Source organism: Nuphar pumila, chromosome 11 (assembly GCF_984573655.1).
Source record: "Nuphar pumila chromosome 11, dmNupPumi1.hap1.1, whole genome shotgun sequence".
Classification (NCBI taxonomy): domain Eukaryota; kingdom Viridiplantae; phylum Streptophyta; class Magnoliopsida; order Nymphaeales; family Nymphaeaceae; genus Nuphar; species Nuphar pumila.
In genome coordinates, this window is record NC_143259.1 from 13216163 (window position 1) to 13241920 (window position 25758).

Below are 25758 nucleotides of genomic sequence, written 5' to 3' on the forward strand. Positions count from 1 at the left end.
TGCTTTGCCAGTTTTTTGTTCTTCCTTCCCAATAAAAAATATGAGATGTCTGCAGACCAGGGTGGGTATGTTGGACAAGCTCTCCACCCCCTCTCCATCTCAAAATCTTACCCTCCTCCAGTTCATCCGTGGCAGGTTTTGATTTTCACCTCCATCCCTAGTGCATTTTCAGTATTCACCTCAAATGGGGCAGGTTGGGACGGGTCCTTGTTTTCTCCTGGTATAAGATTTAAATGGTCCTTTAGAGCCATTAGAGGAAAGAAACAAGAGATAAAGGGGTCCCGTTTTAGGGTTAGGAATTAGGAACTTATGGTTATATATATATATATATATATATATATATATATATATATATATATATATCATTTAAATATTATTTTGTAATATAATAAAGGCATATTAGTAATTTTATTAATGGAGATCATGAACAGTGCAAGGCAGAGGCAAGAATAAGTCCATCTTTGCAGGGGTTTTGATTTTTGCCTCCATCTTCAGTCCATTTCATGTCCTCCCTCCCCACCCCAAACAGGGCAGGTTGGGACGGATCCCCGTTTTTTCCTGGTCTACTGTCATCCCTTCACAAACTGGCACTCGCCATCCCTACACGAAGTGATGCTCTTAAAGAGAGGGACCCCACACACACACCATTTGAAGGGCCGAACACTCCGAGCGTTCAGCGCCAAACACAGGAGTTCATTGGGAAGGAAGACGCAAAGGGGCCAAAAAGCATGCTTGTTCAAGCAGCCCTAGGGGTGAAGGTCCTAGGCTCCTAGCCATGGAGCTCCTTACCATCCCTCACCCCGACCCCGATCTACCTTTCCTCATAAGTGTGAATTTTCCTGCTTGCCTCCAATTACCAACTTCAAAATTTGCGCAGATTAAAGACGGTGCAACACTTGTGAGAGCCGAAGTGATGAGTAGGATTGGGTAACCCTACCGCTGGTAGTTTGATAATCTAAATTGTTTTGATGGGGCACCCCTTTGGCTAGTAATCTGATATGCGGAGACCTGTCTGACAGCCATCCATCTTGACAATTCTCGAGATGGGTTGGGTGTCCATCTCGAGAAATGTTGAGATGGGTGGTCATAAAAATTGAATGCCCTCTTTAAAGAAAGTAAAAATGAAAAATGAAGTACAAGCAGCTTTCTTGGCATTTAATTGTTCTCTATCGTGCAGGTGTAGAATATTTTCTAAGAACGCCTCATGCATCTGATTGCTTTTGTTTGTGATACAAAAAACGAGTCAGTGGAAAACAAAATTTCATTACTTATGAGATGATATTTACAGTTGCCAAGATGGCTTTGGATAGTTTCTGAATGGATATGGTGAAAGCTTATGGTAATAATATACAACATATACAAATTCTTGAGAATCATAATCTCAAAATTCTTCAAGATGATGCCAGAATCAGCCGCAACAGTAAACTCATTTTGAAGATGGACTGGTGTCAGTCTTCAGAAAATTAAAGAAAGCTAAGATGATCCCAGATGGGGACTGCAGCACATGGAGAACGTAGTCTGTTGAAATTTGTAATCTGCATAGGAGAAAAATATAGGAATTGAACCAGAAAAGACCATTTCGTGCTACGATTAAATACTAATATTAGACCAATAAGCACCATTAAATACTAATATTAGACCAATAAGCACAATTTCGTACATATTTGAGAGAATGGATACCGTACTTTAGCTCATTGATGGGTCTCATTACCCAGCATCATGGAATCAGGGAAGGGTTTTGATGCATCTTCTCCAAATTGAAATCTGCATGTGAAAAATGGACAGAAATTGAAGCACAAAAAAAAAAGCTATTTCAACAACAGCAGAAAAATATTTTGACTACATAGCTAATAAGCTCAATATTGCACACTTGTTCAAAAGAGAATAGACATGATCCAGTGCTAAGGGACCAAGGTATTGGAGGCTTTTGGTGAATCTTTGGTACTCCTAGTCAACACATCATAATTGATGGAAGCCAACTGAGACAAATTCTGCATAAATTGGTTAATCATCACGTTAGAATCTTGAGCATGAAATCATCTTTCTGTATAAAAGCAAATACTAACACCAGATTTTTACTTACCTTGAATGAAAAATTGCTGAAAGAATAGTTCACATAGAGGGGAGCACTAAAATCAGCCAGAGCACCACATTCATCTCCCTGACAAGTAGATGCAGTTAGAAAAGCCAGCTTTTAGGGTACTACAAGGATTTTATTTTATCATTCTTCTCCCCTCTGAAGGTGAAGAGCCCAGCACAGTGGACACTAGCCCTGTAGGTACTATGAACCTTACCAGCAGATTAAGGCCTAACAAGTGGGGCAAAACAAATTTCGAACTCCAACACCCAGGGATATCCATCACCTTCATGAAGTCTATCACCCTCCCATGTGTACAACTGAACATGAAAGAATCAAACAGGAACTTTTATCAATCTTTTATTCTTACTTCTTCATCCTGGAGGTTGCTAGGCGTGCTGCTGCTGCAACTCATGCTGCAGGTGTCAGAAGCATCATCATGTTCATTAGCCATTTCAGAAGCATAATCACTTGCCGGATTCCAGTTGTAACGACTGGTAAAGTAGCTTGTGTCACATGCATCTTCAGCTGCTGGAACAAAAGTGGCCTGTGCACAAAATGGTTCAGTATATCAGTGGTGGCTATGCCACAGATCTAACTAGGTGAAAAATTAACATTGGCCGCAGAAAGCACCTTCTGCCTGGCTAATGTCTCCCAATTGATATCCTTAAAGAAAACATGACTCTTCACCTGTGCAAACCACTTACATGGAGCGAAGTTACTTCTCAATCTAAAGGGAAGTTGACTACAAGTGACCTTGACCCTATTAAAAAACACTTTTTACCTCTCCTGCTCCTGTGGCTCCAAGTCTTTGGAATGGATTTTCAATCAAAAACCTGAGAAGAAAAGCGCCACAATTTCAGTAGGATTCCATAGCATAAGAACATGTAAGAACAGATAAGAAAAAGCAGGAACTGATCCAAAATGACATCATGAGTCATATGCCTATTTTGCATGATCTCTAGCATGCAATTGGAGAATTCTTTTTCCCACTTTTTTGAAGGTAAAAATTGGACCATTAAATTTATTTGACAGAAGGCTATCATTAGAACATATGTGCACAGAAACAACTTAACAGGCAAATCCTTATGAAATAAACAGCTGTGAGATCATAGTATCATACTAGCTTGAGTGGCCATCTCTAGGGAAAAAAGCCCATGTTAGACAGATGTAACAGAAGAACCATGAACAAGTTTGTCCTCTATTAGTAATGCAGTTACTCTTCATTGGCAGACTCCTTTATGCTCATTGGCAATGGACATTTGTTAGGCACACAAGATGTTTCACTCACTTGTGAACATGAAAGAACTGCAAGGACAGGAGACATTTAGACAGTAGAGTAGAGATAAACTTATTTTGACGCCTGAAGGACTCACATAAAAGAAAGAAAGAAGTAAACTAATGTAAACAATGCATAAGCATTAGCTAAAGGTTCTAAAAATTTTCATTTAAATTAATTCTTAGGCCCTGTAGTTCATATAAGGCTCAAGCAAGGGGCTAAACATACATATAATAGGTGTCGAAAAATTAAGTCCACAAGCATTTGATCATGCCATCAACATGTCACGATTGAACTGGGGAACCCTACATATAATGCATTCTGAATATGTCAAGTGCATTTGACAGTCCTATCATCACCAGTTTATTGTGTATATATTAGGTAACATATGCCTCGGGTCAACATACAGCTTAAGGGTCTGAAATCCTTCAGGAAACCAGAAGAAGGGTAATCGTTATTTTTTTGGTGCACAAGTCGAGGCATAGCTACTTACTATTGAAGCACATTGAAAATTTCTGTCCGAGAAAAAGCTATAATTTCTTATGAATTGTCAGAAAAGCTCAAGTTGACATAAAATACATGCCAACCTAGAAATATGTGGTTCCTTTTTGGTCTAAGCAACTGAACTCCTGATTCATCCATCTTTGCAACTGGGTGTCTCAATTCACATATCCTTCTCCCGTGTTTCCTAAGCTGAAGAAACCTTTATCCAAGAAGTAGTTCAAGACAGATCTTCGAATAGCAACCAGATTTATCCCAGGGAATATCTTCAAAACTCGAAGAGCCTTTTTCAAAACCGGGAAATCATTGCTACTAGACACATATAGCATTAGCTACTGCAGATTGCATTTTACAAATGGGATCAGATCAATCATGCATGCACAAGTACCTTTGTATTAGCCTCACCTCTTCTGGCTGTAGGGTACATATTTATTGCAAACATAAGATGGAAGTAACTCAAGACACATCTTTGAATAATGGGTAATCAGTTACCAGAACACATAGCACTAACTAATGCCGATTACATTATACCTAATGGGAACAGATTAATTATGCATATAAAATAACCTTTGTATTAGCTTCAACTCTTCTGGCCGTAGGGTACATATTTATTGCCAGAAGATTGAAACCAAGTAGTTTATGCTATATGGAAATGGAGTATCTTAATTGGTAATGAAAAAATCCATAATGCAGCAACATATTAACAGTAACATTAGTGAGGCCATGATTTGCTAGGCATTGGCCTCCGCCTCCCAACTACTGCAAGAATAAACAAAAAAAAAGAAAATATTCTCATAGTTTCCAGAGCTCTAACTGCCACTCCCTATTCCTGAGTGAACAAGCAACTTTTGATACTCTTAAATGAAAGAGCAGTGAATATATTATGAGTACATCCTCATTAATGCACTGCATGTTGAAGCTATAAGTCCATAACAAATAAGATGCTAATGAAAATCACTTACTTGTCAATCAGGTCATAAGCCTGGTAGCTCATTTCTTCAGGAATTTGTGGCCATGGAATTTGCCGGTTCAATATGTTATAGAAAATCATCTGCAATATGATGGAAGATGAAAAGATACAAACAAATGAATCCTGAGAAAAAACTCTTTAACATATGAAGCATTATGTGGAAGATTACAGAAGATTTGAGTAATGATGGCCAAGTTCAGTAAGATGCTGTCGAAAAATGTTATTATGCAGAGATATAAATTGGTAAAAACTCTAAGGTCTAACCCAGATCTGCCCCATATTGTTAGATATGAATACTTTTGTATCAGAATCTGGGACAGATCAGGAACAAATATGGTCACGTGTATTCAGATCCAGGAAATCAGGTAAGCAAATATAATCAGTTCCAGGTTGGAATTGGGTCTGACCCAACCTCTTTTTACCTTTCTACATAAGTTACAATTCAATAGGTTCAAAACATTTTCCAGCAGACATCATCACAGAAGCTTAGTTCCTAACCAGAACCAAAACTTCCCTATGAGATCCAAGTCAGACACAGACCAAATCCAGACACACTCTTTAAAAAATGGATGGTGTTGGGTCAAGCATGATCCAACCATATCTGGCATGTCTTTATCCATATCCTTGTGCTGCAAGACCAAGCTGGTGGATAGAAAACAGAAAGTTTCAGAATAGCTAGATTCATGCTTTGAAATACCCTCTTCATAAATTATCTATGCAAGAGACCAAGAGTAGATACCACCATCTCATTTATGAAAAGTGGATTATGCATCCCTTCATATTAACGTCTGTCACACATTCAAACGAATTTTTGTGAACATTAGAACAAAATTGCAAGTGTGTGTGTGTGTGTGTGTGTGTTTACTTGTGTCATGCATGTAGGTCGTATTAAAGTCATTGAAAGTTATTAAAGAATAAATTTTATAACAAGTCTTTTACATAATATCTGCCTAGGCGGACTAGGCATAAGTAAAACTCCTAGGCTTTGCAATTCCTAGGCTTAGTTGTCAAAGACGGGCGACGCCTAGGCGACCTAGGTGCAGCCCCACCACCTGGGCGACCAGGTCTGGGCGGTGGGGCCCTATATCGCAGCCTAGGCACCGCCTAGGCTTTTTTTTTAAGTTTTTTTTTTTGAAGACATATCATTTGTTTTCTTTTTCGAGGAGGAGGAGGAGAAGAAGAAGAAAAAGAAGACAATATACATGTTTCTTATTATGTTTTTTTTTTATTTTGAGTACCGCCTAGGCCTTTTTAGGGGCTCACCGCCTAGGCTCCGCCTAGCACTTATGACAACTAAGTTCCTAGGTGGGTACCTTAAAAGGTACTAATTTTTTCAACTAAAGCACCTAGTCGACAGCTATGCTGCCCTCCTAGGTGCGAGATTTGTATTTTTATTTCTGTTTCGTTACCTATATATGTGTATTTTTTTGTGATTTGTTCTATGAAATGATGAAAACAAGCTTAGTTAATTATATATATATATATATATATATATGTATTTGTGTTACTTTACTTTAGAGATTTTTTATGTGAAATGTTGAAAGCTATGTCACGTGGGTATGGGTATGACATAGAAATTTTAAAAAAATGTGGGTACAGGGACACGGCTATATATATATATATATATATATATATATATATATATATATATATATATATATATATATATATATATATATATATATATATATATATATATATATATATATATATATATATATATATATATGGAGAGAGAGAGAGAGAGTTTGGGTCTGGGTCTGGATTATATATTAGGATCCATATATAAATATCTTATAAAAGGGGGAAGGGTCTCTCTCTCTCTTCAACTCCCAAAAAAAATTATTTGTGCTGGTCGGGATTGAACCCGACCCAGTGCGTACCCGTGTCCTGCCATTTTGACATGGATACGGCGAGAGCAATGGAGTGTCGGTATGACATAGATTGAAAGCATGCAGAATTCATTTTAATTGATTATGTTTTTTTATATATGTGAGTTGTTACTTAGTTTGTGATGAATTTTTCTGTTAAAGGTTGAAAGTGAGATATACATGTGTGATTCTTATTTGTATATATTTGTGAGTTTATGTGAATTTTTCTATAAAAACTTGAAAGCATGTTTAGTATTACTGATTATGTAATATGTTATATATATATATATATATGTTACTGTGCTTCTGTGGTTTTTTCTGCTAAAGGCAGGAAGTATGATCTTTTTGTTATAAATAAATATATGTATATATAATTGTATATACATATATATGAATATATGTGTATTCTGATTATGCTATGAATATAATATATATGTGTGTAACAGTGTAAATTAATTTTTCTGTGAAAGTCTGAAAGCATATTTTGTTTATTATATTGAATATGTTATGAATAATTGAATATATATATATATATATTCTGGTTTGTGTAATTTTATACTAGTGAGTTGAAAACATCTCATTACTAAAAGAATTAAACATATTTTTATGTATATTTTATATTTTTATTTTTGAATTGGGGTACCGACTAGTCCCACCTAGTCTTTTTAGGGGTCTACCGACTAGGCATCGGCTAACGTGTTTGACTATATAGCATAAACATGAGGAGAGGGATCAAACAAGAAGCTTGAGGCAAGTTCACAGGGAGTATAGAAGGGTGATGTAGCACAACAAATATCACAAAATTTACTTAAATGCTGCACAAAAATGTAATATTTTGGTAAATGTCAAAAGTCCTGATCAATTTGTGGTATTGTAAATTACTATATATTTTTTTAATGAAAATATCATGATTCTATCACAACTATACATATTTGCTAGAAAAAAATTTAATTTTTTTTATTTTATTTATATTTGACATTTTTAAATTTTCCCATTTTGTCGATATTTTCCGAACACCCTAAGACAATGAAAACTTGAAAATATCTCAAGAATTTCATGGTGCATTGGCATGATGTAAAATAAAAAAAAGGAGTAAATAAGCATGGTTCTGAAACAGATGCAATCATGCAACCATTTTAAGGTTTGGAAATTTTTCAAGTTAAAAATGAAAATGGACAACTTGGCCCCAACACGATGTTTATATATTGACACCGTCAATAGGCATTGACTGCATGAAACATGCTTTGACCAAGCACGAGGCATATCATGGCATAATTCATTGCATTCACATGTTGTGACATGTTGGAGTGACATAGATGTAAAACTTATTTGCTTTCAAAGAACTCTCAAGATTTTTTCACAGTTCTAACAGGTTCACGCTGACGTAGAGCTTATCTGCTTTCAAGGTGCAAATATTTGATTGCAATTCTAACAAGCTCATTAAACAGATAATTTTAAAGCATATGCTTCCACATTTACAGCATCCTTAAATAAATCCAAAAACAGAAGGCAAGGCCTAGGTGCAGGGCCGGACCTGTAAAGAGGCCAATGAGGCTTGGGCCTCAGGGCCCCTGGGCCCAAAAAAAAATTAGGGGCCCATTTTTAAGGCCCGAGCTCCCCTATTTTTATTTAATATAATATAAATATTTGTAATATTATATTTGTTTAATGTGAATGCAAATTTTATTGTTATTTTGATTCTTTAAAAAAAAATCGGAGGCGCTGCCCCCGAACTCCTACTATTAATAGGGGGGCCATTTTTCCCCTCCGCCTCAGGCCCCATAAAACACAGGTACGGCTCTGCCTAGGTGACAGGGTCCTAGACATAGGTGGGGACTAATCAAGGACTGAGCTATAGCTTCTAAAAACCATTATTTTCAATAAAAGAACACAAATAATAGCACTCTGTAACTCTAAAAACCATTATCTTCATTAAAAGAGCGCAAATAATAGTGCATAGTAAATGACCAAATGCATATCACAGAATTCAGAATGAAGTTTCAGAAACATATTCAGTAACAGAAACCACCAGTCTGCCCATGCTAGGACCAGGCATGGATTAGGTGGCCGACTGCATAAGCTAGTCAGGCCTAGTTTCCTAGAAATTAATCATCAGAATAGAATCAACTAATTGCCAGGATGTCCCACTTGGCTAAGCATCGATTAGCAACTTTCCAGCTTGCTTTGACAACATAAACACTGTAACAGCGCTTGTGTGAGACGAATATAATACAATTAATTCATCAAAATTAGTATGTATATGCATTATGCAATAGTTTTATCTTCAAGGAATGAGATACAGAAGATGTATAACTGCTAGCAAAAAGGAAATAAACAGAAAGTTCAGTTCAAACTGTTATATTTTAGGTATCATATGACATACTTCTGGCTGTTCGGCATTAAAAGGTGGAATGCCAACAATCATTTCAAAAAGAATAACACCAACAGACCACCAGTCTGCTGTTGTGCCTACAGGAAAGAGAAAAGAACGATCAACCAACCAAGAACTAGCTAAGAACTTTTAGAACAATCATTTTCCACCAGAAAGAGGTAAGAACATGACAATTGACAAACCATGTCCTGTTCCTAGAAGTATTTCTGGTGCCAAATAATCAGGAGTACCAACAGCCGACCGCTTTTGGCGATCTTCATGCTTATGGGATTGCTCTGATGAAGACAATGTGGACTCATCTTTCCCAAGTAACATGGTACTACTGATGGCCGGACCAGATAAATCATCAGTGCTGTTGATGAGACCAACCTTTGATAGTCCAAAATCCGTCAACTGCACATGGTAAATGTGTTGAATGAGAATTTACTATCAGACCCAGTAAACCCAGGAGTAAAATACTGTATAACATGAAAAAACATTATCAATGGAAGCCAATGATTTAATGTTCATAGAAAGAACAGTTCACGTGGTTCATATTTTCTAATTGAACAGATAACACTACATGATTCTACAAAATGCATCTTAGAGGGTTTAAAGCAGATTCTGTAGTCATTGTTATTTTGAAACAGCCAAACAGCTTAGAAAAATGTGCTTCTAGTCAAAGGTGAACATGTATGAAAGCATGTATGAGAGAGAGAGAGAGAAGAAACAAGCAGAGGTTTCCAACTTTCTAGATATCAAAATTTGATCTAGTACATTGACAGTATCATTCATGCAACACATTTACAGCTAGATTAAGAATGATGTGTGCAAGTTTCCAGGATATTCTACATTTTCTCAAAACACTAATAGAACCAAACACACATGAGTGAAAAAATATTTACCCACCCTTCACAACAATACAAATAATGCAGTAAACAATTCTTCTTATCTTCATACCAAAAACAGAAAATTCATCATAGTAGAACCAATATTTCCATAAATCGATCATATGTTTCTTCAGTGAACGAATCAAAAATGAGAAATGAATCCTGGAATGCACCAAAATGAGTTCACTATATGGTATTTCATCAAAGTTGTTCTGTTCTTCTTCTAATACATCCACTAGCACAAATCCACAAAGTATTCTATAAACCATTTTGTCAAGATGATAGGAATATGCACTTCTAGTGTAAATCAATAGCCACCAACACCACCAGCCAAATGTCACTAGCATAAAAAACAAGAGAATTATTGGATAACTTAATATATTAAGTAAAAGACGGACAATCTATTTCCTTGAAGAAGTGCAACAACAGTCAAGTTATGATTAAGCAAGTTGTGACTTTCAATATCATGATCACAACAAGCATTTCCAAGTATCAGTAATAGAAAGAAGGTTTATATAACATGAAAAGAGATACTGACCTTTATATGACCATTACGGGCAATCAACAAATTATCTGGCTTTAAATCACGATGGATAACATTCAATGAATGCAAGTACTCCAAGGCGAGAACCTGAAAAAACCAAATCTAGAGGTTTCATTTGTCATGTGTTCTGCAGTTGTGCTTGCAGATTTTGATAAAGAAGCAAATTTACTCAGCAATAAGCCAAGAAGCACATTTTCTTACCACTTCAGCTATATAAACACGAGCCACATCTTCATCTAGGCAACCCAAATTTCTCAATAAAGAGTAAAGATCTCCACCATTCAAATACTCCATGACCAAATAAAGGTTCTCCCTGCATGTAAAGGAATAGAAAAAGCGGACCTGAAACCCATCAAATATATTATCAGGTCTAGAAAGACTTCACCATAACCTAACTCAGCATGATGTGGATAACACCTTAATCGACCTACCACGAAAGGATTCCGAACTGATATTAGGATATCACGTTCAGCTAAAATACTTTCCACAGCATTTTTACGTATCATATCAGCCTTTTTGAGAACCTGTAACAATTAAAAGAACAAATATATTTTAATATAATAAGTTCATGGTATAAGTAGCAGAAGCAGGATTGCTTAAGCAGACAATATTATTATATTACAGTATTCCAGACTTACATAAGCATGGCACAAGTTTATTTACAGCTATCATCATAGCCTTTAAAACAGTCAACTTTTTACAACTAAAGAGAACTTTCCCTCCAGATCAAAAAAGTTGCAGGCATTTTCATGGTGGATAGATGACAAAAGCTATCAGATATAAAGAAATTTGATGTATGCTAATTTAGTGTGGATTTGGACATGCTAACTATCTTGCTTTAACATGTAATGTAAGCAAAATGGGTTTGACAAGGAGACATGAGATGTCAATAGCAATGTCATATTAAGGAACAATCTAGTTAAAGACTATAATTCACATAAGACACGAAGTAACTACAGGACTGTCTTTTCCTCTAGGTCATGTTCACTCACTCTGAAAGATGTTCAATGGTGCAATGCAATAATTTGTGATTCTCTGGATGCTTTAGACTTTAACACGGATGGAACTGTTAGTTTTTGTAAGATATTACTTCCCTTACACATGCTGATAATATGGCTGTCAATATGACCTAAATTATACTGAAGTAGATCTCATTCTTATCAGACAACTTGAGATGATACAACATGATTTGGATCTAGATCCATCCATATTTCATATGTTTGTAGTTATGACTTTATTGCCCCTCATTAAGTTGTAATCTTCTTTGTTTATGGTAGGGGTATGTTCGCACTTTTATCATTCACTGAAAGTATAAATAGAATAGTCTATCACACGGTCCCCCATATTGGGAGTCATGCAGCCTCATTCCAGCCCCATTTTCTCTTCCTTCATTCTCCTATTCAGTTGTGTATATGATTGGGTTTTCTCCATTAAAGATACCAAAATCTATCAAGAACATCAACCTGCACAATATTTTGTTTATTTAGAAGCAATATTATCTTACAGCCAGCATTATCTATTGAATTCTATTGCTCAGCCTTACATTATTAATGACATAACAATGAACAATTAAATGCCACACTATGAGCAACTTAAAAAGCCAAAGGTGTGTCTCTCCCATTGTTTGATTTGCCACACTAGCTTGTTATTTCAGATACAACTGCAGGTGATATCCTCCTCGCATGTCCATCTCAAGGCCACAATAATACTCCAAAATCAAGAAATAACAAAAGAGGGAGAAGTGAAGCTGCCCCAGTCACGACAACAAAAAATGATTGAAATAGCAAGCAGGTAGGTACATCACCCATAATAGCATATTATAATACAATTGAGAACATAGGAGTGATGCAACCATGCAAAATAAATGAAATACCTTTATAGCAAACAGGTCACCTGTGGTTCTTTTCCTAGCAAGAAAGACTCGTCCAAATGCACCTCTACTGATTGGTTTCAAAATTTCAAAATCATCTATTGATGTTCGGTCCTTACAGTTTGAATTCATTGGGCTTGTACGCCAGCTGCGAACAGTATCATCTTCCAAGGAGGAATCTTCCTCGGTCATATTATTTGACAAATCAACCTTGTCATCTTCTACTAGCTGGCAAAGATGCAAATACTTCTCCCTAAAGAATTTCAAATAAATTAGTAGTATTCCATACAAAGAAAGAATTTATGCTTGGTCAAGAAAATGTCTGCTATGAATACCTTAACGATAACTAAAAAACAGCTTGTAAAATCTTAGTTTGTGAATCAAAATCAAATATAATGAAAGATACTATCAGAAGCCAAAAAATAGGGATATGCTGAAGCAGTTAGCAACAAAAAATTGAAAGAAAAAAGCCCAGTTGAACACACCGCAAAAGTTTCTCTATGCGTCTTCCAAATGTCTCAACAATTAAAGCATCCACCTTCCTATACTGAACAACATCTTGAAGATCTTCAAGACAAGAAAGCAAATGCTCCAATGACCGATCATCACTAGTGTTTATGCTTGCAATGCGATGAGTAATATCACGTAGATCGTGAATCTGACATTCCATCAGAACAAAACTTAGCATCAGGAAAAAAATGTGGCATGGAGGAAGAAAATCTACAGCTCCTAAAAGCAGTCCATGTTAATGAATGAAAAGATAGGCTTGTTTCAAGGGAGGCATACAGCATCCATTTCCTAGAAAGGAGCATATTACATACATGACATAAAAACTTAGAGGTGCACAAGGATATTGTTTTCTATTTGATTTAAGAATGATCTAAGTTGAAATAAAACACCAGTGTACTCTTTATGCATGGCAACAATACCTTGGACAAAGCACAACCTGGTAAACTTGTTCCACGAGCACCATTAGAAGGATACCTCCTACATTCAACATCACAGGTTGAAGGGAAGAGGTATCTGGAGAGGCAAAGAATGGCTATAATATTAACCTCCATAAGGCTCACTGCTCATAAAATATGGGAACTGAAATATAAAACAATAACCAATTTCCACAATACTATTGTACTACAGGAAAGAAAAAACAATTCTAAAGCAATCATAATTATACAAAACTTCAAGGTTATATGAAAAGAACTCAAACCATAGCAGAAAAATGTTATTTGACAGGGTATGCAACAAGTAGGTGTCATGAAAAAAGTCCTGGTCACCGCAGAGATGCAGCATTACGAGTAAGTCACAGAGGTGGTATACCATTAAATTTGCAGTTGCACATGCTAACACACAGTCAAAAGCTTTTATGAACTCCTTGACTAAATTGAGGGGTAGACAAAGCCCAGCTTGGCAACAAAATAAGAACCTGAGGATCCTAGATGCAAACATAGGCACACTTGGCCTGAATCAATTTATTAGAAACCCCAAGTGGAGATAAGCCTTTAACCCGTATTAAAAATAAGATGGAGTATTGGTACGCAAACAACCAACTGTAATAAATAAAAGAAATCTCAGGTTATATGGTACATAAATATATAAATATATATATATATATATGACAGAATTTTGTATTTAATTGTTCTTTTATATCTTTTACTTTCCATTCCATAGTTCCATTCTTCTTTAATGACATCATAGCCTTTTGATTCAAAGGGAAAAACTAGAGATACCAGAAGCGCCATACAATATGGGGAAGAGCATTTTGGAAGCGCGAAACATGGCGCTTCCGAAACACGTGAGAAAGCGCCAAACAATTTGGGAAGTGCGCTTCCCATATAATGGAAGCTCGCTTCCCCTTATTTTTTTATTTTTTTGTGTTTTTTTTCCTTACTTTTTTCTCTTTTCTTGCTTTCCCTTCACTTCCTAGGTCGCTTCCAAGACGATTCCCGGTTCGCTTCTAAGTCATCTCGCGCTTCCCGCTTCTTAAAATTTTGGTAGTGCCTTGCTTCCCGCATCACTTCTCAATCCCGCTTCCCCGACTGGCAACTGGAAAAAACTTTATGCAGTTCCAATGTTGGTTATATGATACATAAATATATATAAAATATATATGCATATATGAGAGAGAAAGAGAGAATTTTGTATTTAATCCTTCTTTTACTACCCCTTCTGTAATTCCATTCTTCTTTAATGACATCATACCCTTTTGGTTCAAAGCTATGTCATAGGGATATGTTACTTCGATCAAGAATCTGCCATGACATGCATGACTCAGTTATCCATACGACATGTGCATGAGTTTGACCGCATCCAACATGGTCAAACATGTTTGACTACATCATGTTAAAATGTAAAACTGTACATATATGTATATATAATAATATTATATTATTATATATATAAATACATTTTTCATTTCTGTAATTTTTTTTCCTTTATTTTTATTTTTTGTCTTTATGTCATCTAGTTCAGTTTGAACTAGAATGACTGTTGCTAGTCAAATCCTGTCCAGACTTGACTAGCAATAGAGTTGTTGGACTGACACATTCCAACAGCTCTAAATAGAGCTGTTGGATTGTGCCCAACAGCTCTATTAAGTCCTCTTTCAGCTGTGTATATAAAGGGGTGCAGCCCCTCTTGTATTTTACTCCAATGCTTCTTAAGCAATTGGTTTTTCATATCAATAAAGAATACATTTTTATTTTTATTTTGTTTCTAGTTATACCCTTTTTAAGGGTTATGCTTTAGTGTCATTCTTGACACTTGCCCTTGTTAATCTAAGCTCGTGTTTCGAAGATCCCCCATTTCATTTCATGGTATCAGAGCCGCGGAAGTATTAAATCTTGAGGAAAAGCTGCCTCGGTTTCTGTGCCCGTTTGCAAAAGTGTTTGTCACTTGAAGAGAAGTGTTTTATCACTTCATTGGAGAAGATTTCACATCTTGTTGTATTGTTTTTTTTTTCTTTCTTTTTCATTTTCCTTCTTGTTTCTCTTCTATCCCTATTCTTTCTCTCCTTGTAATCGATGGATGACAATGATAAAGTCACCATCATGCCTATGAAACTAAGCGATACGAACTATGTAACATGGGCTTCAATCATGAAGCACCATATATGGGGAAAAGGCTTATGGGGGATTGTGGATGGTTCCGATTCGGAACCTAAGCTATCTTTTACTAAAAAGGAGGGAGATAAAGAGGTCCCTCTATCGGAAGAAGAGAAAATCAAGGCTATTGCCTCATACGAGAAGAAATGGAAAGAATGGAGAATATCTCATGCGAAGATAATGTCATTGCTTATCAATAGCATTGACATTAAAAAATGCTCAAGTCTTGCCAAATTTGATCATGCCGATAAGGCATGGGAATACCTTAAGAATATGTATTCCCTTAAAGATATTGCACATGTGTGCAACCTCCAAGAAAAAGTTCGAATGATGACACAAGGAGACAAAACTATTCGTGAATATTACAATGGGTTGTCCGAACTTTGGGAAGAACTTTCCCTTTTAGAACCAAAGTGGCATTGTGCCGAAGACATCGAGCTTCGTCAGAAACAACTCAATGCTGAACATTTTTACCAGTTTATCACTGGATTAAGGCCGGAATTTGAAACCACTAAATCGGCCCTACTTCACCGGGGAAAAATTCCTTCTATTGTTGAAACTATTGAAGAGTTAACAATGGAAGAAAATCGTCTCCGGAAAGGTTCTTTAAAAATTGAAGATGATTCCGTTTTAGCCATGTCTAGACCAGGGAATCATGTTCGATCATATAGGCCTCCTCACTTTAACCGACAAAATGGTGACTATGATAAGAAGAAAGTTATTTGTCATCACTGTCATGAACCGGGACACTACAGGCCACAATGTCCCAAACTTAAGGAGCTGAGAGAAAAAAGAGCTGCAATTGCTGGATCGGAGCCTAAAGATCAGGATGCACCAGTTTCCCTGACCCAACTAATGGAGATTTTTCAGCCTCTCATCAAAGGTGCATCTTCCTCATCTGAAGCTTCAACCGGCGCAACAGCCTCATCTTTTTCTGATCTAGGTAAAATTTCTTGGCTTCTTGACTCTGGTGCATCTTTTCATATGACCCCAAATAATCAAAGTCTATCCAAATGTGTTAAAAATAAAACAAGTGTGTCAAAGGTCTTTACTGCTGATGGGACTTCTCTTGAAATAGAAGGAATAGGAAATTTAAAAAAAAATTATAAAACAATTTTTTTTTTATTCCAGAAATTAGACATGTTCCCAAATTAAATTTAAATCTTTTATCTGTATCTCAAATTTCTGATTATGGGTGTAATATTTCTTTTTCTTCTCATGGTTGTTGGGTACAGGATCGCCAGTCAGGCAAGCTGATTGGGGAAGGCCATAGAGAAGGAGGACTCTATTACATGGATTTTTTGGAAATGCCGAAGAAAGCTTTTTGTTATAATATTCAAAAAATAGAGTTGGAACTGTGGCATAAGAGACTTGGTCACCCACATATAGCCAAAATCCAACATTTTTCAAATCTAGGGAAATTTTGTAACTCTGAATCATTTGATTGTAAAGATTGTATTCTCGGCAAAATGAAAAGATTATCATTTCAGAACAGAACCTTTTTCTCTTCAAGACCATTTGAACTAATACACTCGGATGTTTGGGGTCCTGCACCAGTAATTTCTAAAGGAGGATTTGTTTACTATGTTATTTTTGTCGATGATTTCTCCCGACATACGTGGATGTACTTTCTCAAACATAAGTCTGAAGTATTTTCATACTTTCAAACTTTTCATAATATGGTTAAAAACAAGTTTCAAAATGATATTACTATTTTTCGCACAGATTCAGGGGGAGAGTTTTTATCCACAGATTTTCAAAATTATCTTAAATTGCATGGCATCACACATCAAAGATCTTGTCCTTATACACCTCAACAAAATGGACTGGCAGAACGAAAACATCGTCATATTATAGAAACCACTAGGACTTTATTAATAGCAAATCAAGTCCCGAAAGACTTTTGGGCAGAAGCTGCCTTAACTGCCACCTATCTCATTAATAGGATGCCATCTTCTTCGTTACAAAATATCACTCCCATTGAAAAACTTATGAACATTTCTCCACACTACTCTAGACTAAGAATATTTGGGTGCAAATGTTTCATATTTACTGACAAAAATGATAAACTTTCCCCTCGTGCGATTCCCTGTGCCTTTTTAGGATATGCTGAAAACCAGAAAGGTTATAGATGTTTTGACTTCAAAAATAATAAATTATGTGTCTAGAAATGTTTCCTTTCTTGAAAAGGAGAGCTTCTTTGATTTTAGAAAATTAAAAGACGTCACTGAGTACTCCTTTTTGCTAGATCTAACATCAACATCTGATGAATATGACCTTGACTGTAACTTTGATGATGATCAAAGAATTATTGATCTTAATGTTGAAAATGAAGAAGTTCATAGAGATACTAGTATTCAATATTCCAGGCGACAAGAGTCTAATCCTCCATGTGCACTTGAGAAATATTCTAACATTCCAACTAGACAATCATCCCGAATCTCGAGGCCTCCAGGAAAGTTTGTATCATACGAATCTTTCTCACCCACATATAGGGCAGTTATTGCATTAATTCACTCATATGAAGAACCATCCACATATTTTCAAGCAAAAAATGACATCAAATGGATAGAAGCCATGAAAGCTGAATTAGATGCACTTGAAAAGGCTTCTACATGGAATATTCAAGATCTTCCTCTAGGGAAGAAAACTATAGGATGTCGATGGGTTTATAAAATTAAAACCAAGAGTGATGGTACTCTTGAAAGATATAAAGCCCGTTTAGTAGCCAAAGGTTATGCCCAAGAATATGGGATTGATTATGAAGAAACCTTTGCTCCGGTGACTCGTATGACTACTGTCCGAACCTTAATTGCCTTAGCTTCTATCAAAAAATGGTCTATTTTTCAAATGGATGTCAAAAATGCTTTTTTAAATGAAAAGCTAGTTGAAGAAGTATATATGGAACCCCCTCCTGGTCTAAGTATTCCTAAGGGTAAAGTCCTTCGCTTAGAAAAAGCTCTTTATGGACTTAAACAAGCACCAAAAGCTTGGTATGATAGGTTTAGTCGTGTTATGATTGATATTGGTTTTCAATTCTGTTTAACTGACACTGCTTTGTTTATTAAGAATTCTGATGCAGGGATCATTGTGCTTCTTCTCTATGTGGATGATATGATCATCACCGGAAGCGATAAACAGGGAGTTGAAACAATCAAAACACTTCTTAAATCTCATTTTGAAATGACTGATTTGGGCTTGTTGAGATATTTTTTAGGCATTGAAGTTGCTTATTCTCCTAGAGGATATTTATTATCTCAGACTAAATTTGCTTTTGGTATTGTTTTCAGGTCTGGTATTACTGATGATAAGAAAGTTAACACTCCAGAAGTTGTTAATGTTAAAATGAAGATTGATGATGGAGAACTTCTTGCAGACCCTACTCCTTACAGACAGCTTGTCGGGGCACTTTCCTATCTATCCATTACCAGACCAGATATAGCACATGCTGTTCATACAGCAAGTCAATTTCAACATGCTCCTACTTCTGTTCATATGGGAGCAGTCATGCGTATTATCAGATACATCAAGTCCTCTCTTTCACGAGGACTTTTCTTATCTTCCTCCTCTTCTCTTGATTTAATTGCATATACTGATGCTGATTGGGGAGGTGATCCCAATAACAGACACTCAACCACTGGCTTTTGTGTCTTTTTAGGAGAATCATTAATCTCGTGGAGGTGTAAAAAGCAGCAGAAGGTATCTCTCTCATCCACCGAAGCTGAATACAGAGCCATGGCAACCACGACCATGGAAGTAGTTTGGCTCCGACGACTGCTTGCTGACATGGGAGCTGAAGCAACAAAGGCTTCACAAATGTGTTCTGACAACAAAAGTGCGATCTACATTGCCAGTAACAAAACATTCCACGAACGCACCAAACACATCGAAATGGATTGTCACTACGTCAGAGAGGAATATCTACACGGGATAATTGATCTGCCATATGTCACTTCAGAATATCAGTTAGCCGACTTCTTTACAAAGCCTCTCGCTGCTCCCCGATTTCACTTTCTCTTAGACAAACTTTCGCTCATTGTACCGTAAGTTTGAGGGGGAGTGTTAAAATGTAAAACTGTACATATATGTATATATAATAATATTATATTATTATATATATAAATACATTTTTTATTTCTGTAATTTTTTTTCCTTTATTTTTATTTTTTGTCTTTATGTCATCTAGTTCAGTTTGAACTAGAATGACTGTTGCTAGTCAAGTCCTGTCCAGACTTGACTAGCAATAGAGCTGTTGGACTGACACATTCCAACAGCTCTAAATAGAGCTGTTGGACTGTGCCCAACAGCTCTATTGAGTCCTCTTTCAGCTGTGTATATAAAGGGGTGCAGCCCCTCTTGTATTTTACTCCAATGCTTCTTAAGCAATTGGTTTTTCATATCAATAAAGAATACATTTTTATTTTTATTTTGTTTCCAGTTATACCCTTTTTAAGGGTTATGCTTTAGTGTCATTCTTGACACTTGCCCTTGTTAATCTAAGCTCGTGTTTCGAAGATCCCCCATTTCATTTCACATCAGACAGTCAAACATGCATTTTTGGATATTCTTGTCCAATTAAAAAAAAACAAAAAAAATTAACTTAACAAAGGACACTCTGGTCTTTTAACCAGTTTCCTTTTTTGAGAAGCCCAAAAAGGCATTTCACGTGCCTTCCAAAAAGGACTTCACACACCAAGAAGGCTTGGTAGACCCTCATTATATACAAAAAGAGGTCATTTACTTTTGTGTCTCCTTCGATATGGAACTATTTTCGTGTTTCAAAAACAAAAAAAATGGCACACGTTGATGCCTTGCATTAAACCTGATTCACCCACCATGTTTTTTAAAAAATAATTTTTAAAACTAATGCATATGACACCCATTTATAGTCACATTCTTCTTCTAAACCATATATTGTTGGAACTCAAGACCCATGATTAAATCATGTAATCCATAAATTAGTTGGATCAGCCCAAGTTATAAAACCACATATATATTTTAATGTTCATCCCAAAATTATATCATTAACTTGCTGGGCCACTTAGTTACTAATAAATGCATAAATTACTATCAGATTATATATAACAAATCTATTTTTTGGTTTAATATATATATATATATATTTTTGTATCCTTGTGTCCTAATTTTTAAAAAAAATTTGAATCTGTGTCTCGTCCAAGAATCGCGTATCCATATCCATTCATGTCTTTGTGACACAGGTTCAAAGGAAAAAACTTTACAATTTTCCAATGTCTTCTTGACAAAGGCGAAGCCAAGAATCTAAGTTAGGGTGCGCACAAATAGGGTGTTAAAATATGTTATTTTTACATATAATATATATATATATGTATTAATGTAATAGGTAATACCTTCTAGGGGTTATTTTTTCTTTTCACTCAAATGTAATATGTGCTGGCCATTAGGGGCAGCCTTGTCTTTTCCTCTCTCTTTTTTGTCATTTTGTTTTTGTGTTAGCCCTTGTGGCTTATTGTATTTTGCCCATTAGTGGCTTTTGTGTTTGTGCACACTTTGTTCTCTTTTTAGAACTTTGGTGGCATTGTTTTTTTACACACTTTGATTTCATTACATGATATCAAAGTGAATCGAGTTCTTGGACTTTAGAATGTGTTGTGCGTGGTGATCAAGGAACCGTGTGCTCATGGTAATCATAGTCGGCGTGTTCGTGACCATCTTCCTCTCTCTCTCTCTCTCTATCTTTCTCTCTCTTTTGCTCTCCACCTTCATCATGGAGCAAGATGTCAAGATTGAACACTCTTTCAAACTTGATCGAAGTAACTATATGATTTGGTTTACCGCAATGAAGAACCACCTCAAGGAAAAGAAGCTTTGAGGGTATATGATTAGCACTACTTCTGAGCCTCAACTAAAGCTCACCAAGCTTCAAGGAGAACAAGAAAAGGCTCTTGAAGGAGAGCACCAAAGTAGAGGATTGGAAAAGCAACCAAGCCAAAATTCTTGCATGGTTCATGAATAATATGGATATTAAGGTATGTGTCAACATTGCCAAGTTCAGAAAGGCAAATGAGGCATGGTCATTTTTTAAGGGTATGTATACCCAAAAAAACCTTCCAAGATTAGGTCTACTAAACAAGGGGACATGGGTATCTGAAACTACTTTAGTGTATTATCCCCTTTGTGAGATGAGTTGACATCACTTGAACCTAAGTAGGAAGCCACTACGGGCATAGAACTTAGGCAAGAGAAAATAGAGAAAGAACAATTTTTCTAATTTTTGCATGGTTACAACAGGAATTTAAACAAGTTAAATCTCTCCTTCTTCATAGATCCTCTGGAATGCCTCTAAATGAGGCCCTTGCCGAAATATACCTAGAAGAAACTCGTCTTGGAATAACCAAAGGAGGAGATGAAGTGTTGGTCATAGCTACACCGCGACAATGTGAGGACTTACAAGCCTCCACGTTTTGAAAGGCAAAACAACAATGGAGGATCAAGAAAAATAGTATGCCGCTATTGTAATTAACTGGGTCATATCACGTCGGTGTGCCCAAAGCTGAAAAATAAGATGGCTTCAATTGGAGAATCCACATCCAAAAAGGGTAACGAGACGAGCAAAAATGGAGATCTCAAAGACACCATTAGTCAATAAACGAAGACACTCCAACAATTTCTCAAGACCTCATCTTCAACCTTCGATGCCGCCATTGCTTCATCCTCTCCTCCAGGTATATGCTCCTAGATTCTTGACTTGGGGGCTTCTTTCAACATAACTCATGAGAATGTTCTTTCCGATAAATGCACTACTTCAAAATTATCATGTGTTTCAAACTTTCAACCGTTGATGGCTTGTTCTAAAAATTATTTAAAAATCAAAAGTACTGAAACTTTAGGTTATAAAAATTCTCAAAAATTCTTTATTCCAAAAATTAAAATTGCTCTCAAATTGAATTTAAATCTTTTTTTTGTTTCTCAAATTTCTGACCATGGGTACAAAATCTCCTCATCTAAGGGTTGCTCTGTATAGGATCTCGAGTCAGGAAAGCTGATGTTAAATTATGTACATAATCATATAATGTAATATATATATTTTATATATATATGGTAATACATATACATATATTAATATATATGTATATGTATCTACTCAAATATATATATAAAATATATATTTCTATTTGTTTAGTCATAAGGGTAGTTTAGTCTTTTCCCTATTTTTGCGCACATTCACTTTATGGATGTGATTGTAATTATTTTTATTTTTGTTTTTTGTTTTTTTCATTTCTTTTTGTATGTGTACCAAAAAGGTACCTTGGGGGGCCCACCAACATAGTCGTTGGGCCCTCTCCAACGGTCACATTTGTGACCGTTGGAGGGGCTCCAACGACTATGGGTGGAGCCCCTCCAAGGCCCCTCTTGTGGTGTTATAAATAGGGGTTCTCCCCTTTGTATTTTCTCATGGCTTTGAGTCAAAGCCCAAGTTCTCAATAAATTGATTCCATTATTTTATGCCTTTGTGCATTTGTGAGTTATTTGTGGGTTGTGCTTTTTGTGCACAAGTGTTCTAAGGTGTTCTTATTGTGCTTTCGTGGTGGGTTCAATATCAAGAATATTAAGGTCTTGATATTAGTATCTTGTTGGAGATACTTTCACATGGTATCAAAGCCTCGTTGGAAGAAAGAAGATCGTGTATCTCGCCTCTTGTGAAGCACCTCGAAAATCGTGCCCTCAAGCTAGTGAAGTTTTTGAGTAAAGCATTTGCTCCGGGCAATATTTTAGAAGCAACTTTTGTCAAGAAAAGGTTGAAAATCTGTTAAGGTACGCTTTATTTCTCATCTTCTCCTCTCCATAATGGGTGAAAAAGACTCCCACTTCTCCCTTGGTTTTAAACTTAGTGGTTCAAACTACCATGTTTGGGCCGGCAACATGGAAGCTCATATCAAAGGGAAAGGTCTTTGGGGTTATGTTCAAGGATCCATATCGGAACCCGAACCCAAGCTTTCTATTATAGAGAAAGGGGAAATCAAAATTCTTGAAGGAGAAGATAGACAAAAGGCCTTAGAAGAATATTCCAAAAGGCATGATGAGTGGGAAATGAAGAATTTCAAAATATTGTCTTGGATTTTTTCGTCCGTTGAAACCAAGATCAATGCCAACATCATCAAATTTAAAAGGGCCTCCGAAGCTTGGTTATACCTTGAAAAAATGTATACGTCAAGAGACTTGTCTCACAAATACTACCTCCAAAAGAAAGCCTTGACTCTTCAACAAAATGATTTATCTATTCGGGAATATTTTGCCGAATTATCATCTATTTGGGACGAGCTTGCCATGCTCGAACCAAAATGGAGTGGAGAACTATTGAGTTAAGGCATAAACAACTTGAGGAAGATCGTTTCTTCAACTTCTTAAATGGTCTTAGACCCGAATTTGAGCAAATTCGGTCCTCCCTTCTATCGGCTTTTACCTCCCCATCTATTGAAGATGCCATCACCAAGCTAAGTGGTGAGAAAACACGTATGGGGATTAGTAAAAATAACCCAAGCATTCTTGCTACACCTTCTCAAAATGACTATGAACTGGTTAATGCCGTGTCAAGACCCGGTAATAATTTGAAGACCTACAAACCACCCCATTTCAAAAATCAAGGGCAAAATGATCGATATGGCAAGAGAGATTATAGCAAATTAACTTGCCATTTTTGTAAAGAACCGGGACATATCAAACCAAATTGTCCTAAATGGAAGAAATTCCTCGCCGCGGCTTTAGCATCCCAATCGGAGGAACGGCCTTCAACATCGAATGAACCTCTTTCGCTTCATCAAATTATGGATGCTCTTCAACCCCTTCTCAAAGGAGGCACTTCTGGAGCCGCCATGTCATCTTCTTCCTCTCTTGGTAAGACATCTTGGCTACTTGATTCTGGTGCTTCGTTTCATATGACTCCAAGTCATTGTTTTCTTTCTAATTATTCTGAAAATCGCCTTCCATCTTTTGTCTCAACCGCGGATGGAACCCCTCTTGAAATTAAAGGAATGGGCAATTTTGAAAAACAAGATTTTTTTATCCCAAAAATTCGTCTTATTCCAAAACTAAACTTAAATTTACTTTCCGTTTCTCAATTCTCGGACTATGGTTGCGATATAAAGTTCTCTTCTAATAAATGTTGGATACAGGATCGCCAGTCCGGGAAATTGATTAGGGAAGGCTCTAGGAGAGGAGACCTCTACTATGTTGATTTTCTTAAAATTCCCAAGAATCAATTTTGTAATGTTGCTCAAAACAAAGATATTCATGTATGGCATAAGAGATTGAGTCATCCCAACATTGTTAAAATCTCTTATTTGCCTTTTATTAAGCATCTTTGTAATGAAAATTTTGTTTGTAATGAATGTATTCTTGGAAAAATGAGAAGTCTTCCTTTTCCTCAAAGATCCATGTTTACAACAAAACCTTTTGAAATCGTTCACTCCGATGTATGGGGTCCAGCTCCGGTAATATCCAAGGGAGGCTTTTCTTACTATGTTATCTTTGTGGATGATTTCACTAGGTTTAGTTGGATATATTTTCTTAAACATAAATATGAAGTTTTTTCAACTTTTAAAACATTTCATATGATGGTTTTAAATCAATTCAATGGAAATTTGAAAATTTTTAGAACCGATTCGGATGGCGAATACCTTTCCAATGAATTTAAAAGCTACCTTGAAAACTATGGAATTCTTCATCAAAAGTCTTGTCCCAAAACCCCCCAACAAAATGGGTTGGCTGAACGGAAACATAGGCATATTATTGAAACCACACGAACTTTGCTCATTTCTCAAAATATACCGAAAAAACTCTGGGCGGAGGCCGCTCTTACTTCTGTCTATCTCATAAATAGACTTCCATCTAAAAACTTGAACAAGATTTCCCCGTTTGAAAAATTATACGAAAAAGAACCTGATTATAGCAGGTTAAGGGTTTTTGGATGTAAATGTTTTGTTCTTACTGATAAAAATGACAAACTCTCCCCTAAGGCCATTCCTTGTGCCTTTCTTGGTTAATCTGAAACTCATAAAGGTTTTCGCTGTTATGATGTTAAGAGTGATAAACTTTATGTTTCCAGAAATGTAAGCTTCTTGGAAAATGTTAGTGGTTTCGAAAAACTTGAAACTAATGATGAGAATATAGATTATTCTTTTCTGTTTGATTTATTAACTGAAGATGATGATACTAGCGATGATGAAACAAATCAAAATGATGAAACTCATACTGGTCAACCCATTAATGAAGAACCACATAGAGATCCTATAACCTACTCTCATA

At 36.2% G+C, this 25758-nt stretch overlaps 1 protein-coding gene across 1 annotated transcript in view; it reads right to left on the minus strand.

The window, feature by feature from the left end:
- Positions 1-1680: 1680 nt before the first annotated feature.
- The window catches only part of LOC149822022 (putative serine/threonine protein kinase IREH1), a 33075-nt gene continuing 8997 nt past the window's right edge, over positions 1681-25758 (minus strand). Inside the window, exons 5-18 of the mRNA XM_089980207.1 lie at positions 12859-13031; positions 12377-12626; positions 10935-11027; positions 10705-10845; positions 10498-10590; positions 9273-9483; positions 9082-9167; positions 4820-4908; positions 2862-2913; positions 2711-2767; positions 2448-2624; positions 2084-2161; positions 1871-1991; positions 1681-1764 (exon numbers count right to left, since the gene is read on the minus strand). Coding sequence (XP_089836333.1) covers positions 1902-1991; positions 2084-2161; positions 2448-2624; positions 2711-2767; positions 2862-2913; positions 4820-4908; positions 9082-9167; positions 9273-9483; positions 10498-10590; positions 10705-10845; positions 10935-11027; positions 12377-12626; positions 12859-13031 — 1590 coding nt within the window. The 3' untranslated portion in view covers positions 1681-1764; positions 1871-1901. The remainder of the gene's footprint in view (positions 1765-1870; positions 1992-2083; positions 2162-2447; positions 2625-2710; positions 2768-2861; positions 2914-4819; positions 4909-9081; positions 9168-9272; positions 9484-10497; positions 10591-10704; positions 10846-10934; positions 11028-12376; positions 12627-12858; positions 13032-25758) is intronic.